At 40.8% G+C, this 13,634-nt stretch overlaps 1 protein-coding gene across 1 annotated transcript in view; it reads right to left on the bottom strand.

Annotated features, from left to right (window-relative positions):
* The window catches only part of gli2a (GLI family zinc finger 2a), a 113,846-nt gene that overhangs the window by 81,731 nt on the left and 18,481 nt on the right, over window positions 1-13,634 (bottom strand). The window contains exon 2 of the mRNA XM_071355278.1: window positions 4,509-4,650. Within this exon, the coding sequence (XP_071211379.1) occupies window positions 4,509-4,623 (115 nt within the window). The 5' untranslated portion in view covers window positions 4,624-4,650. The remainder of the gene's footprint in view (window positions 1-4,508; window positions 4,651-13,634) is intronic.

Below are 13,634 nucleotides of genomic sequence, written 5' to 3'. Positions count from 1 at the left end.
TTTTACATATGTATATAATGGAGTTTGATAAAATGTTTATATAATATTTTTGTATATGTGTACTGACAAGTGACAAAGTGATTAAAGCTGCATCAGAAACCAATAAAGTGCTGAGTTCTACTTCTGGATGTATTCTTTGTGATATTCATACTTTTGGGGGGAAGTAACTAGCTACAATCTTACTGCTAAAACAAATGATGGAGGGAGTTGGTGTATCATTTCAACTTTCATTTGTTGGCAAGTAAACATGTTTGAATAAATCAGTAGATTAGTCTGTCAATGTAGCAAATAAATAGACATGGATTGTATTCAAGACAAATGTAATTTGCTCTGGAGAGCGAGGTGAGTTTACACAGCAGTACACAGAAACATTATGGCAATGTATGACATATACTGTATGCAGTAAAGACAAATATACAACTAACGCCTATAACAAATACTACAGGTCTACAAAGGGAATATTTGTATATGGTGTGTTTGGTGGGTGCAGTGAGATGTTCGGAGTCACTTTGATACAATGGGAGATTGTTGTTATGGACCTTTCATATCTCCTCGAGTCATCCACTTATTTGTATCCGACATACTGTCCATCGTGTGAAGGATAAATTAAATGGCCCAAACAACCCACGCAGGCAAGGGGATTCGGTGTCCTGTGCCTAGCTTCTCCCCACATAGAACAAACTACACATATAATCCCTAGGCCACTAAGCGGTATTGTCTGTAAAATAATTACAAAAACGCTATTATGGGCAATTGTTGTGTACTGTCTGTATTAGTATTGCAGCACAATAAAGAATATTACACATATCACAGACACACATTACCTAGCTAGCTACAACACACAGGTATAGTTATTCAAAGACTAATACGAGTCATAAAGCCAAAGTAATTTCATTACTCATTACTCTTCATTATCATCATCAATTCTAATTTAATCCATTTAATCCTAATAAGATACATTGAGGCTAGCTAGCTAACGTTAGCTAACTACCTATAACATTAGGCTACAGTACATTTTTGGGTAAAGCAAACAAAGCTACCTCAACATGGCTAGCTTGGCTTGTAGTGTTACTAGTAAGCCCTGTTATGGTTGAATCGATCACGAAATTATACTTTACTGAACAGCACTGCCTCGTGTGAAAAGATAGCTTATATTGCTAGCTAGGTACCAACAGCAAAACAACTTACTCGTTTGTCATTTGCCTTCCTGGTCTAACTGGTTTAGGCTGCCGCCGCCAGTTGATCTTAGGGGTCTACAGCACACTCCTATCCATGTGTGCAACAAAACCTATATGGTCTGTCACATACACACGATCCATCGGAGTCTGACCGTGGTTCCCCATCGCTGCTTGCTGGTTTCGCAATTCATGTACTCGTCTCAACTCCTCTTCAGTGTATTCCCGGCTCAAATGAATAGGGCAGTATGTCCCCATGTTAGTATGTAAAAGAACATCGAAAACTGTTTCATCGTCCAGCTTTTCTTGGAAAGAGGAATCATCAGAAGCAGCCATTGTAATTATTTAGCCATCTTGGCTAGACAGTGCATGGTAACATAGCTCCCATGAACCTTGTAGAAACTAGTACCAAACCCATTTTTAAAAACCTGCCTTCGAGGGTGGGAACACAATTGGACAAGGAAATAGGGCTCCCGTCAGGCTGTAGTCTTTACAAAGCTCGGGAAAATGAGTCAACCTAGATATCCTGCAATGATGTGGCAGCTAGGAACATCGTTCCTATCTATTGAACAAGGACAATCATATCTACTCGCTGCTAGCGTGATCGTCATGCAATCGGCAAAACACAAAGGCCACAATAATTGCTACAAAACAGGACTAAACCCATTTTTTGTTCAGATAGCAGGCTCAATCAACCAATGACATCATTGGTTGAACTCTCCTGGGCAGAAATGCAAAAATACCGCTATGGTGCATAATTATGTCTGAAACACCTCATCACTCATAATTATGTAGGAAACTGGAAAAACACCCCAAATAATGTTCAGCGGTGAAGTTTCCCTTGAACTAGGCATGTCTCCATGAAACTGAAATGGAGTCTTCTTTGTAAGACACTGATGTTCAACCTGCCAACGTGTCCAGGGCAGGCCAGCGAAGGGAAACGATGTACCGTAGTTGGAACTCTGTTCATTTGTAATGACTTACCATTGAAGCTAATGCAGACATTAGAGCGCTTTTCTTAGACCTTTCACCGAGTGGTCTGATGATCCTTCAGTTAGTTACCCTTTGACTTAACAGTAGTTTCAATAGAGTTGAGTGAATGAGGCCATTGATATTGGCTACTTTGAGAAATGTACTAAGAATAATACACTATCATATTGATTTATTCACATTATGCCCTATATCAGGGCTCTTCAACCCTGTTCCTGGTGAGTAAGTTCACTCCAACCCTAATATAGCACACCTGATTCTAATATTTAGCTAGTTGATAAACTGAATCAGGTTAGTTACAACTGGGGTTCGAGTGAAAACATACAGGAGGGTAGCTCTCCAGGAACAGATTTGGCCCTATATTCATATTCATACTAATTGCAGGACCAGTGAAAAGACTGATCAAAAGGACAAAAACAAATGAGAAACATAGGAGTATAACTATGTAACAAAGTCAGTATGGGTGTAAATGTTCTACTTTCGCTGTTGCCAATGCGTGAATAAAGAATGCATGATGATTATAGTTTGGCGATGGCAGGCCACCAAGCCATTCATTAAACAGTAAAAATGTACGACTGATAAGTTCTATTAACATTTTAGTGGTGGGCCCTCGCTAGATGTCTTTGTCCATCTCAGAAGGAAGGACTTCAGAGTCCAGTTGAACCGCTCCGCCATGCAGTCGTTTATAATTCATAATGTTAAACCTCTGGAGGCGAGAACAAGGTCCTCAGTCTTCGTTATGGGGAGATTTCATCACATATACTCACTGATGAAAACACGAGGTCTCATATTTAATACATGAGAGGTCTCTCTCCCTGTCTCTCTCTCCCTTAATCTGTATCTCCCTCTTCCTCCCTCCCTCTCTAACACTTTCTGTTTCTCTCACTCTTTCTCGCACACTCTCTCTTTTTTCTCCTCAGACCGGATGGAAACTCACTACAGTTATCATCACATAAGAGTTGCCTGCCAGCTACTTTCCATAAAAATAAACTATACCAGCTTTATATTACTTACAATATAATTTGCAACTATCACAATTATTTGGTCTATGTAGATTTGAATAATCGCAATAGGGTACCCTGTATAGGATACAGTACAATAAATATAATTAATAGGTTTGGAAACAATCTTGTAGGATTTCTTTGAAGAGGTGCCATTGAGGGCAGAGAGAAGCGTCCTATTTTTCTTAAATCTATTTCTCTAAACAATTAATGCTCATATGGCTTTGCTTATGGCAGGTCACCAAGCTTATCATTAAATATAACTTACCAATGCCACAATATCAGATACAGCTCATTAGCATATCAAAAGGTACTTCCCGGTCCTCGCCGGTGTCAGAGGACTCTGATGCACTGTGTCGTCCACTGTTACCACAGACTGCTTTAGTAATTTATAACGTTTATACTCACGAGGTAAGAACAAGGTCTTTCGCCCTCATTATAGTGTTTTTTCCCCCCATCACCCAGTTTCTGACATCCTTGAAACATGCAGTCCCTCTCCATATCTCTTTTTTTTACGTGCCACTGAGTGGGTCAATAAGACACTATGTAAAGCATACACCAACATGGACCACCGAAAGAAAAACAATACCTAAAGGCAAGATTTTACCTTCTGCACAATCAATTTCAGTCAAGAAGTATTTTATATTGAAAATATTTTCAGAATGAAAATATTGGAAGAAAACTTCTGGAGATACCATATGACAGGGGGACACCTATAATGTATTTGATTTGGGTATCAAAGATGCCAACTTCTGACTGGGAGCACTGCTATAGTGTACAGACAGAGACTGGAGGTATAGTTGAAGGTGTTAGCTCTTAGTCACAGTGCTGTAAAGTAAGTAAAAATACTTTGAAGTACTACTTAAGTTGTTTTGGGGGGTATCTATACTTTAATATATATCATTGACAAGTTTACTTTTAGTCCACTATATTCCTAAAGAAAATATGTTATATTTATGATACCATACATTTTCCCTGACACCCAAAAGTACTCGTTTTCAAATGCTCAGGCAGGACAGCAATATGGTCCAATTCACGCATCTATCAATATAACGCGTTGTCATCCCTACTGCATCTGATCTGGCAGAATCACTAAAAACAAATAATGCGTTCGTAAATGTTGTCTGTTTTTTCCCAAATATAACTCAAGTATGAAAATGTAGTACTTTTTCCACCACTGTATTTTCCACCACTGTATCCACCACTGTAAACCAGATACATTTAGACTTTTACTCAGGTAGTATTTTACTGCGTGAACTTGATTAATTTTCTTTTAAGGCATCTACTTTTACTCAAGTATGACAATTGAGTACTTTTTCCACCACTGCTTAGTCATTCATACCTCTGGTCACAGTAGTGGGAGATGGTTTCTTTGGCAGGTCTGAGAAGCTGCTTCCATCCAGACCTGATCCCTTATGCTCCTTTTTCTCAGTGGCTGTCGGAGCAGAGGTCTCCATGGTGGACAGCAGGGAGTCAGAGTCAACCTAGAGAAACAGAGAGGGAGAAGGAGAGATTAAAGCAAAACATGTGGAAAGCGAATAAAAAGGTTGTTGACACAATTCCTTTTTTAATTAGGATATTTTGGAATGAGGAGGTTATTTTGGTCACAACACATGGACACACACATACACACACGCAGAAAAAAACACATTCACTGCTTGTATTATCCTATGTAAGAGTTCCCCCAGCTGTGCCCGAGTTGCCAACAGAGGGAGCTCTACAGATTTTACACTCTGTATTACAGTCCAACAATGTGTATAAAATATGAAATGAATAAGAAAGAAAATGCTTGCGTTTAAAAAAATTATTATATATATATATATACTGTATATATAACTATTTAGTTCTATGACATGAAGCAGACTTCTCTGAGGTAAAGCATAGCGTTGCTGGTTACCGGGCACTGTCTGGGAACAACGACACAAAAGGAGAAATTAGTCTAGCTACCATTTTACATCATCTAGCGTGTCTGGTCCTAGTCTTCTCTCTTGCACAGTTAAACTAAATGTAGTTATTTAACTTTTCGGCAGAGAATAAAAACAAAACGTTTTGACTGTATGTCATAAGAAGTATCGCTCAGGATATAGTTGTCAAATAACACATTAACATACTGTAACTTGTAACTACCATGTTTGTACATAGTTTTAAGAGGTCACTCAATATGAAAACGTACACTTAAATACAGCGCCTTCAGAAAGTATTCACACCCCTTTACTTTTTCCAAATTTTCTTGTGTTACAAAGTGGGATTCAAATAAATGTAATTGTCATTTTTTTGTCAGCGATTTGCACAAAATACTCTGTAAAATGTCAAAGTGGAAGAAATATCATGAAAAATTAAACACTAATATAACTTAGATAAGTATTCAACCCCCTGAGTCAATACATGTTAGAATCGTCTTTCTGGGTAAGTCTCTAAGAGCTTCTTTTCAAAATTCTTAAAGCTCTGTCAAATTGGTTGTTGATCATTGCTAGATAACAATTTTCAGGTCTTGCCATAGATTTTAAAGCCGATTTATGTCAAAACTGTATGAACATGAACATTCACTGTCTTCTTGGTAAGCAACTCCAGTGTAGACTTGGCCTGTTTCAGGTTATTGTCCTGCTGAAAGGTGAATTCTTGTCCCAGTGTCTGGAGGAACGCAGACTGAAACAGGTTTTCCTCTAGGATTTTGCCTGTGATTAGTGCCATGCTGTTTCTTTTTGATCCTGAAAAACTCCCCAATCCTTAACAATTACAAGTATACCCATAACATGATGCAGCCACCACTATGCTTGAAAATATGGAGAGTGGTACTCAGTAATGTGTTGTATTGGATTTGCCTCAAACATAACACTTTGTATTCAGGACAAAAAGTGTTTTGCAGTACTACTTTAGTGCCTTGTTGCAAACAGGATGCATGTTTTGAATTTTTTTTATTCTGTACAGGCTGCCTTCTTTTCAGTCTATCAATTAGGTTAGTATTGTTGAGTAACTACAATGTTGTTGATGCATCCTGAGTTCTCTCCTATCACAGACATTAAACATCACCATTGGCCTCGTGGTGAAGTCCTTGAGCGGTTCCCTTCCTCTCCGGCAACTGAATTAGGAAGGACTCCTGTATCTTTCTTGTGACTGGGTGTATTGATACACCCCCCAAAGTGTAATTAATAACTTCACCATCGTCAAAGGGATATTCAGTGTCAGATTTTTTTTTTACCCATCTACCCAATAGGTGCCCTTCTTTACAAGGCATTGGAAAACCTTCCTTTGTGGTTGAATCTATGTTTGAAATTCACTGCTCGACTGAGGGACCTTACAGATAATTTTATGTGTGGGGTACAGAGATGAGGTAGTCCTTCAAAAATCATGTTAAACACTAGTATGGCACACAGAGTGAGTCAATGCAACTTACTATTTGTCTTGTATTTATTTATTTATAATTTTTTTTTAAATATAAAAACTTTTTACCCCTTTTTCTCCCCAATCGGTAGCTACAGTCTTGTCTCCTCGCTGCAACTCCCGTATGGACTCCGCACTGCTTCTTGACACACTGCTCGCTTAACCTGGAAGCCAGCCGCACCAATGTGTCGGAGGAAACACTGTACAGCTGGCAACCGAAGTCAGCGTTCATGCACCCGGTAGCCACAAGGAGTCGCTAGAGCGCGATGGGACAAGGACATCCCAGCCGGCCAAACCCTACCCCTAACCCGGACGATACTGGGCCAATTGTGCGCCACCTCATGGGTCTCCCGGATCTGTAATGATGCCTCTAGCAGTGCGATGCAGTGCCTTAGACCAGTGCACCACTCGGGATGCCCCATTATGTGACTTGTTAAGTAAATCTTTACTCCTGCCATAACAAAAGGGTTGAATACTTATTGACTCAAGTCGAAAAACATAATTCCACTTTGACATTAAATAAGCATTTCCAATCCAAAATTAAATCTAGAATCGGCTTCCTATTTCGCAACAAAGCATCCTTCACTCATGCTGCCAAACATATTCTCGTAAAATTGACTCTCCTACCGATCCTTGACTTCGGCGATGTCATTTACAAAATAGCCTCCAACACTCTACTCAGCAAATTGGATGCAGTATATCACAGTGCATCCGTTTTGTCACCAAAGCCCCATATACTACCCACCACTGCGACCTGTATGCTCTTGTTGGCTGGTCCTCGCTACATATTAGTCGCCAAACCCACTGGCTCCAGGTAATCTATAAGTCTTTGCTAGGTAAAGCTCCGCCTTATCTCAGCTCACTGGTCACCATAGCAACACCCACCCGTAGCACGCGCTCCAGCAGGTATATTTCACTGGTCATCTCCAAAGCCAACACTTCCTTTGGCCACCTTTCCTTCCAGTTCTCTGCTGCCAATGACTGGAACGAATTGCAAAAATCACTGAAGTTGAAGACTTATATCTCCTTCACTAACTTTAAGCATCAGCTGTCAGAGCAGCTTACCGATCACAGCAGCTGTACACAGCCCATCTGTAAATAGCCCATCCAACCAACTACCTACCTCATCCCATATTTGTTTTTGTTTTTCTGCTCTTTTGCACACCAGTATTTGTACTTGCACATCCTCATCTGCACATCTATCACTCCTGTGTTAATTGCTAAATTGTAATTACTTTGCCACTATGGCCTATTTATTGCCTAACCTCCTTACTTCATTTGCACACACTGAATACAGATTTTTCTATTGTGTTACTGACTGTACGTTTGTTTATCCCATGTTTAACTCTGTGTTGTAGTTTTTGTCGCACTGCTTTGCTTTATCTTGGCTAGGTTGCAGTTGTAAATTAGAACTTGTTCTCAACTGGCCTATCTGGTTAAATAAAGGTGAAATAAACGAAAAAATACAATAACATTTTATTGGTCACATACAAATGGTTAGTATATGTTATTGCGAGTGTAGCAAAAATGCTTGTGCTTCTAGTTCTGACAGTGCAGCAACATTAACAATTCCACAACAAATACCTAATACACACAAATCTAGGTAAAGGAATGGAATAAGAATATATAAATATATGGATGAGCAATGTCAGAGTGGTATAGGCTAAGATGCAATAGATAATATAGAATACAGTATATACAGTTGAAGTCGGAAGTTTACATACACCTTAGCCAAATACATTTAAACTCAGTTTTTCACAATGCCTGACATTTAATCCTAGTAAAAATTCCCTGTCTTAGGTCAGTTAGGATCACCACTTTATTTTAAGAATGTGAAATGTCAGAATAATAGTAGAGAGAATGATTTATTTCAGCTTTTATTTCTTTCATCACATTCCCAGTGGGTCAGACGTTTACATACACTCAATTAGTATTTGGTAGCATTGCCTTTAAATTGTTTAACTTGGGTCAAACGCTTCAGGTAGCCTTCTACAAGCTTCCGACAATACGTTGGGTGAATTTTGGCCCATTCCTCCTGACAGAGCTGGTGTAACTGAGTCAGGTTTGTAGGCCTCCTTGCTCGCACAAGTTTTTTCAGTTCTGCCTACCAATGTTCTATGGGACTGAGGTCAGGGCTTTGTGATGGCCACTCCAATACCTTGACTTTGTTGTCCTTAAGCCATTTTGCCACAACTTTGGAAGTATGCTTGGGGTCATTGTCCATTTGGAAGACCCATTTGCGACCAAGCTTTAACTTCCTGACTGATGTCTTGAGATGTTGCTTCAATATATCCACATAATTTCCCTTCCTCATGATGCCATCTAGTTTGTGAAGTGCAACAGTCCCTCCTGCAGTAAAGCACCCCCACAACATGATGCTTCACGGTTGGGATGGTGTTCTTCGGTTTGCAAGCCTCCCCCTTTTTCCTCCAAACATAACGATGATCATTATGGCCAAATAGTTCTATTTTTGTTTCATCAGATCAGAGGACATTTCTCCAAAAAGTATGATCTTTGTCCCCATGTGCAGTTGCAAACCGTAGTCTGGCTTTTTTATGGCGGTTTTGGAGCAGTGGCTTCTTCCTTGCTGAGCGGCCTTTCAGGTTATGTTGATATAGGACTCGTTTTACTGTGGATATAGATACATTTGTACCTGTTTCCTCCAGCATCTTCACAAGGTCCTTTGCTGTTGTTCTGGGATTGATTTGCACTTTTCGCAGCAAAGTACGTTCATCTCTAGGAGACAGAACGCGTCTCCTTCCTGAGCAGTATGACGGCTGCATGGTCCCATGGTGTTTTTCCTTGCGTACTATTGTTTGTACAGATGAACGTGGTACCTTCAGGCGTTTGGAAATTGCTCCCAAGGATGAACCAGACTTGTGGAGGTATACAATTTTTTTTCTGAGGTCTTGGCTGATTTCTATTGATTTCCCCAGGATGTCAAGCAAAGAGGCACTGAGATTGAAGGTAGGCCTTGAAATACATCCACAGGTACACCCCCAATTGACTAAAATTATGTCAGTTAGCCTATCAGAAGCTTCTAAAGCCATGACACAATTTTCTGGAATTTTCCAAGCTGTTTAAAGGCACAGTCAACTTAGTGTATGCGAACTTCTGACCCACTGGAATTGTGATACAGTGAATTATAAGTGAAATAATCTGTCTGTAAACAATTGTTGGAACAATTACTTGTGTCATGTACAAAGTAGATGTCCTAACCGACTTGCCAAAACTATAGTTTGTTAACAAGAAATTTGTGGAGTGGTTGAAAAACATGATTAAATGACTCCAACCTAAGTGTATGTAAACTTCAGACTTCAACTGTACATATGAGATGAGTAATGCAAGATATGTAAACATTATTAAAGTGGCCAATGATATTAAGTCTGTATGTAGGCAACAACCTCTCTGTGTTAGTGATGGCTGGGGTATTATGTGTAGGGCAGTGATATATATTTAATCTATTTTAAATTCAGACTGTAACACAACAAAATGTGGAATAAGTCAAGAGGTGTGAGTACAGTACTTTCTGAAAGCACTGTAGATACAGGTTTTTCAGTTTTTCAGTGTAATACGTTCCTAATGTCCTCCATAGTAAAAATGTGACAAGAACAGACGCTCAGCAGTCTGTCCTGAGCCACTATGACACCACTATGTCAACACATTTACATGTTTGTTTGAACGGCAGAAGACTTGGCAGCAAGCCATTTGTTTGAGTTTGTGGAACCTACACGATTATCCTCGGGTAAGTGCAAACAAGTAGCGGTCTAAAGCTAAGAGAGGAGGCCATTCCACACCCTCACTAGGCACTAGCTTGTGGTCATGGTTATCCACACTGGTTTTACTCTTCAGTGAGAGAACATGAATGTTTCCTTATTGACAGTGTCTAAACAAACCTAATTGATTTAATTTATGGGCTTATTAATCATGATTTCCCAACAACAGATAACTTGTGCTACCTAATTCATGGGTGGGATATTGACAATTCTGTAGTTCTTTAGGACTACTCTTCAATGTAGTAAAACACACTTAAAACAGCTCTGCTGTGGTGTCAAAGTGAAGTGACACAGTTTCCACACACTTGTTAACAGATGTGGGCACTTGGCAGTCAGAACTTTAAATGAATGCAACATAAACTATGTTTTACACTGTTTATTTTACACTGTCATATACTAAAAATGTTTAAATGACTTGATAGGTTCAGAGCTTAAGAAAACCAACAGCACTTGAGTTATGGCATACACAGTATTTGCAGTATTTTGATATTTTAGAGACCAAATAGGAACTTCTCAACTGATGATGTCTTTCGAAGAATTATTCTATATGCTTTGGTAATATATTGATTAAATATGTATTTTCTGTTCCTCTACCGTTATACACAAGTCACTGTGAGCAGTACTTACAGAACTCTATCAAGTAATTGAATGTGTGCTCATGTATGAAGTATTCTTTTTGGTATCATGTAGTCCTCCAACATGTTATGTTCTATTGGAGGAAGGGTGGACCACTGGCTATTGGTATGACCCTTCAAAGGTGCCAGTCGCCCATCCCGCTGCCCGTCCCTGTGCCAAGGTAAGCCGATTAAGAGGTGGGCAGCTAACAGGTTTAGAAAGCATCTGTTTATTTATTGTCATGCCAAAAGCAAATAAAAGTTGTCTTCCTTCCAGCCATCTTGTCACTAAGGCTGACAACTCAACCATAAGACATTTCCTTTTCCGATCACAAACCAAAGTAGTAAGAAGTGTTATATTTAGGAATTTGGAACAAAGATGTTTGTTTTACAATCAAAGACAATGAAAGGCTCTTGGATGAGCCCCAGAGCACATACTAAACCCTCAACGTCAGTGTCTAACTGTGTTCCGTGGAATGACCCCTAAAGAGGAGAGTTTCTTCTTGATAGCGTCACAGGAAGGCCAGAAAATCATCAACGAGCTTACCCCGCTACCATCTAGAAGGCGGAGACCCTGCAACTTTACCCTGCACCTTAGTGACTGCTACATTGTTAGTTCTGATATTCCTTAATTAATACATTTTTAGTCTTGAGATTTGTGTGTTATGTTTGGTATTACTGCCCTGCTGGAGCTAGAAACATTTCGCTGCACCTGCGATTACATCTGCAAAATATGTGTATGCGGCCAATAACATTTGATTTGATTAATGTTTTATAGGAACATCTGGCTGACAACCCATTAATCGTCAATCCAAGATGGCGTAGCAGTCAGGTGTGCTTTGTCCTCGTCCTGTCCCGTGTATATATTTTTTATATATTTTTCTTCGCATTTCTTTTATATATATTTTTTTTCTTCTTAAAAACTCAACTTCAAAACACTCTCCTGCAACCTACCTCACCAAATGTGGTGCGGATCTGCTTTTTTTCTCCTCAAAGGTATTATTCACCTCGTATCCGAAATCTACAACAGAAGCTAGCCAGTAGTTAGCCAGCTCACAAGCTAACGTGAGTAGTTCAGCTAACCACAGCTAGCGCTTATCAGCTATCCTTTAGCTCGGAAAACTATTGCCAGTTTTGTACAACGCGACTCAGACCAGAGCATACCAGACCTATTTTCTCTCCATATCCCCGGATTTTTACCGCAAGCTCTGGACATTTACACCTGGATCTTGCAGCTAACTAGCTGCTATCCGAGTGACTATTGGCTAACATCAATTCCGGAGCAAACACCAATTATCCCGGAGCTAGCCAGCTGAAGAGTTCCATCAGCCACTCCTGGGCTACAATCACCTATCCGGACCCGTTTTACTGCCGATGCGGAGCCCCACCGGGCCTTCACGACTGGGATACCGACGTTATCTGCCCGAGGGAGTTATTCATCTAGCCAGAAGTTAGCCAGCTCACAAGCTAACGTGAGTAGTTCAGCTAACCACAGCTAGCGCTTATCAGCTATCCTTTAGCTCGGAAAACTATTGCCAGTTTTGTACAACGCGACTCAGACCAGAGCATACCAGACCTATTTTCTCTCCATATCCCCGGATTTTTACCGCAATCTCTGGACATTTACACCTGGATCTTGCAGCTAACTAGCTGCTATCCGAGTGACTATTGGCTAACATCAATTCCGGAGCAAACACCAATTATCCCGGAGCTAGCCAGCTGAAGAGTTCCATCAGCCACTCCTGGGCTACAATTACCTATCCGGACCCGTTTTACTGCCGATGCGGAGCCCCCCCGGGCCTTCACGACTGGGATACCGACGTTATCTGCCCGAGGGAGTTATTCAACTGGCCCCTCCATCGCGACGTAACCTGAACGCCCATATGCTAACTGCGGCCCGCTAATCGTTAGCTGTCTTGAGCATATCGGCTGCTATCTGAACAGGTCTATCGAACAATCTTACGCCGCGGGCTAGCTTAGTGGAGGCCTCACTGCTCCATCTACGGCTGCCCCCTGGACACTATGATCACTTGGCTACATAGCTGATGCTTGCTTGACTGTCCATTAATTCACGGTACTCCATTCCGTTTATTTGTGTTTTATCTGTCGGCTCTGTGCTTTAACTCAGGATCTGTGTGTAGTTAATCCGACCCTCTCTGCCTAGCCGTCGCCATTTTTACCTGCTGCTGCTGTGTTAACTGACTAGCTGCTGTTATCTCACCTGTTGTTTTAGCTAGCTCTCCCAATCAAGACCTGCAATCACTTTATGCCTTATTGTATGTCTCCCTCAAATATCAATATGCCTTGCATACTGTTGTTCAGGCTAGCTATCATTGTTTTGGTTTGCAATGGACCCCGTAGTTCCACTCTCCGTACCTCTGATACCCCCTTCGTCCCACCCCCCACACATGCGGTGACCTCACCCATTGAGACCAGCATGTCCAGAGATACAACCTCTCTTATCATCACCCAGTGCCTGGGCTTGCCTCCGCTGTACCCACGCCCCACCATACCCCTGTCTGCACATTATGCCCAGAATCTATTCTACCACGCCCATAAATCTGCTCCTTTTATTCTTTGTCCCCAACGCTCTAGGCGACCAGTTTTGATAGGCTTTAGCCGCACCCTCATCCTACTACTCCTCTGTTCCTCGGGTGATGTGGAGGTAAACCCAGGCCCTGCATGTCCCCAGTCACC

This window comes from Salvelinus alpinus, chromosome 20, assembly GCF_045679555.1.
Source record: "Salvelinus alpinus chromosome 20, SLU_Salpinus.1, whole genome shotgun sequence".
Taxonomy (NCBI): domain Eukaryota; kingdom Metazoa; phylum Chordata; class Actinopteri; order Salmoniformes; family Salmonidae; genus Salvelinus; species Salvelinus alpinus.
Note: the sequence above shows the minus strand (reverse complement) of the source record. Positions and strands in the feature narration are given on the sequence as shown.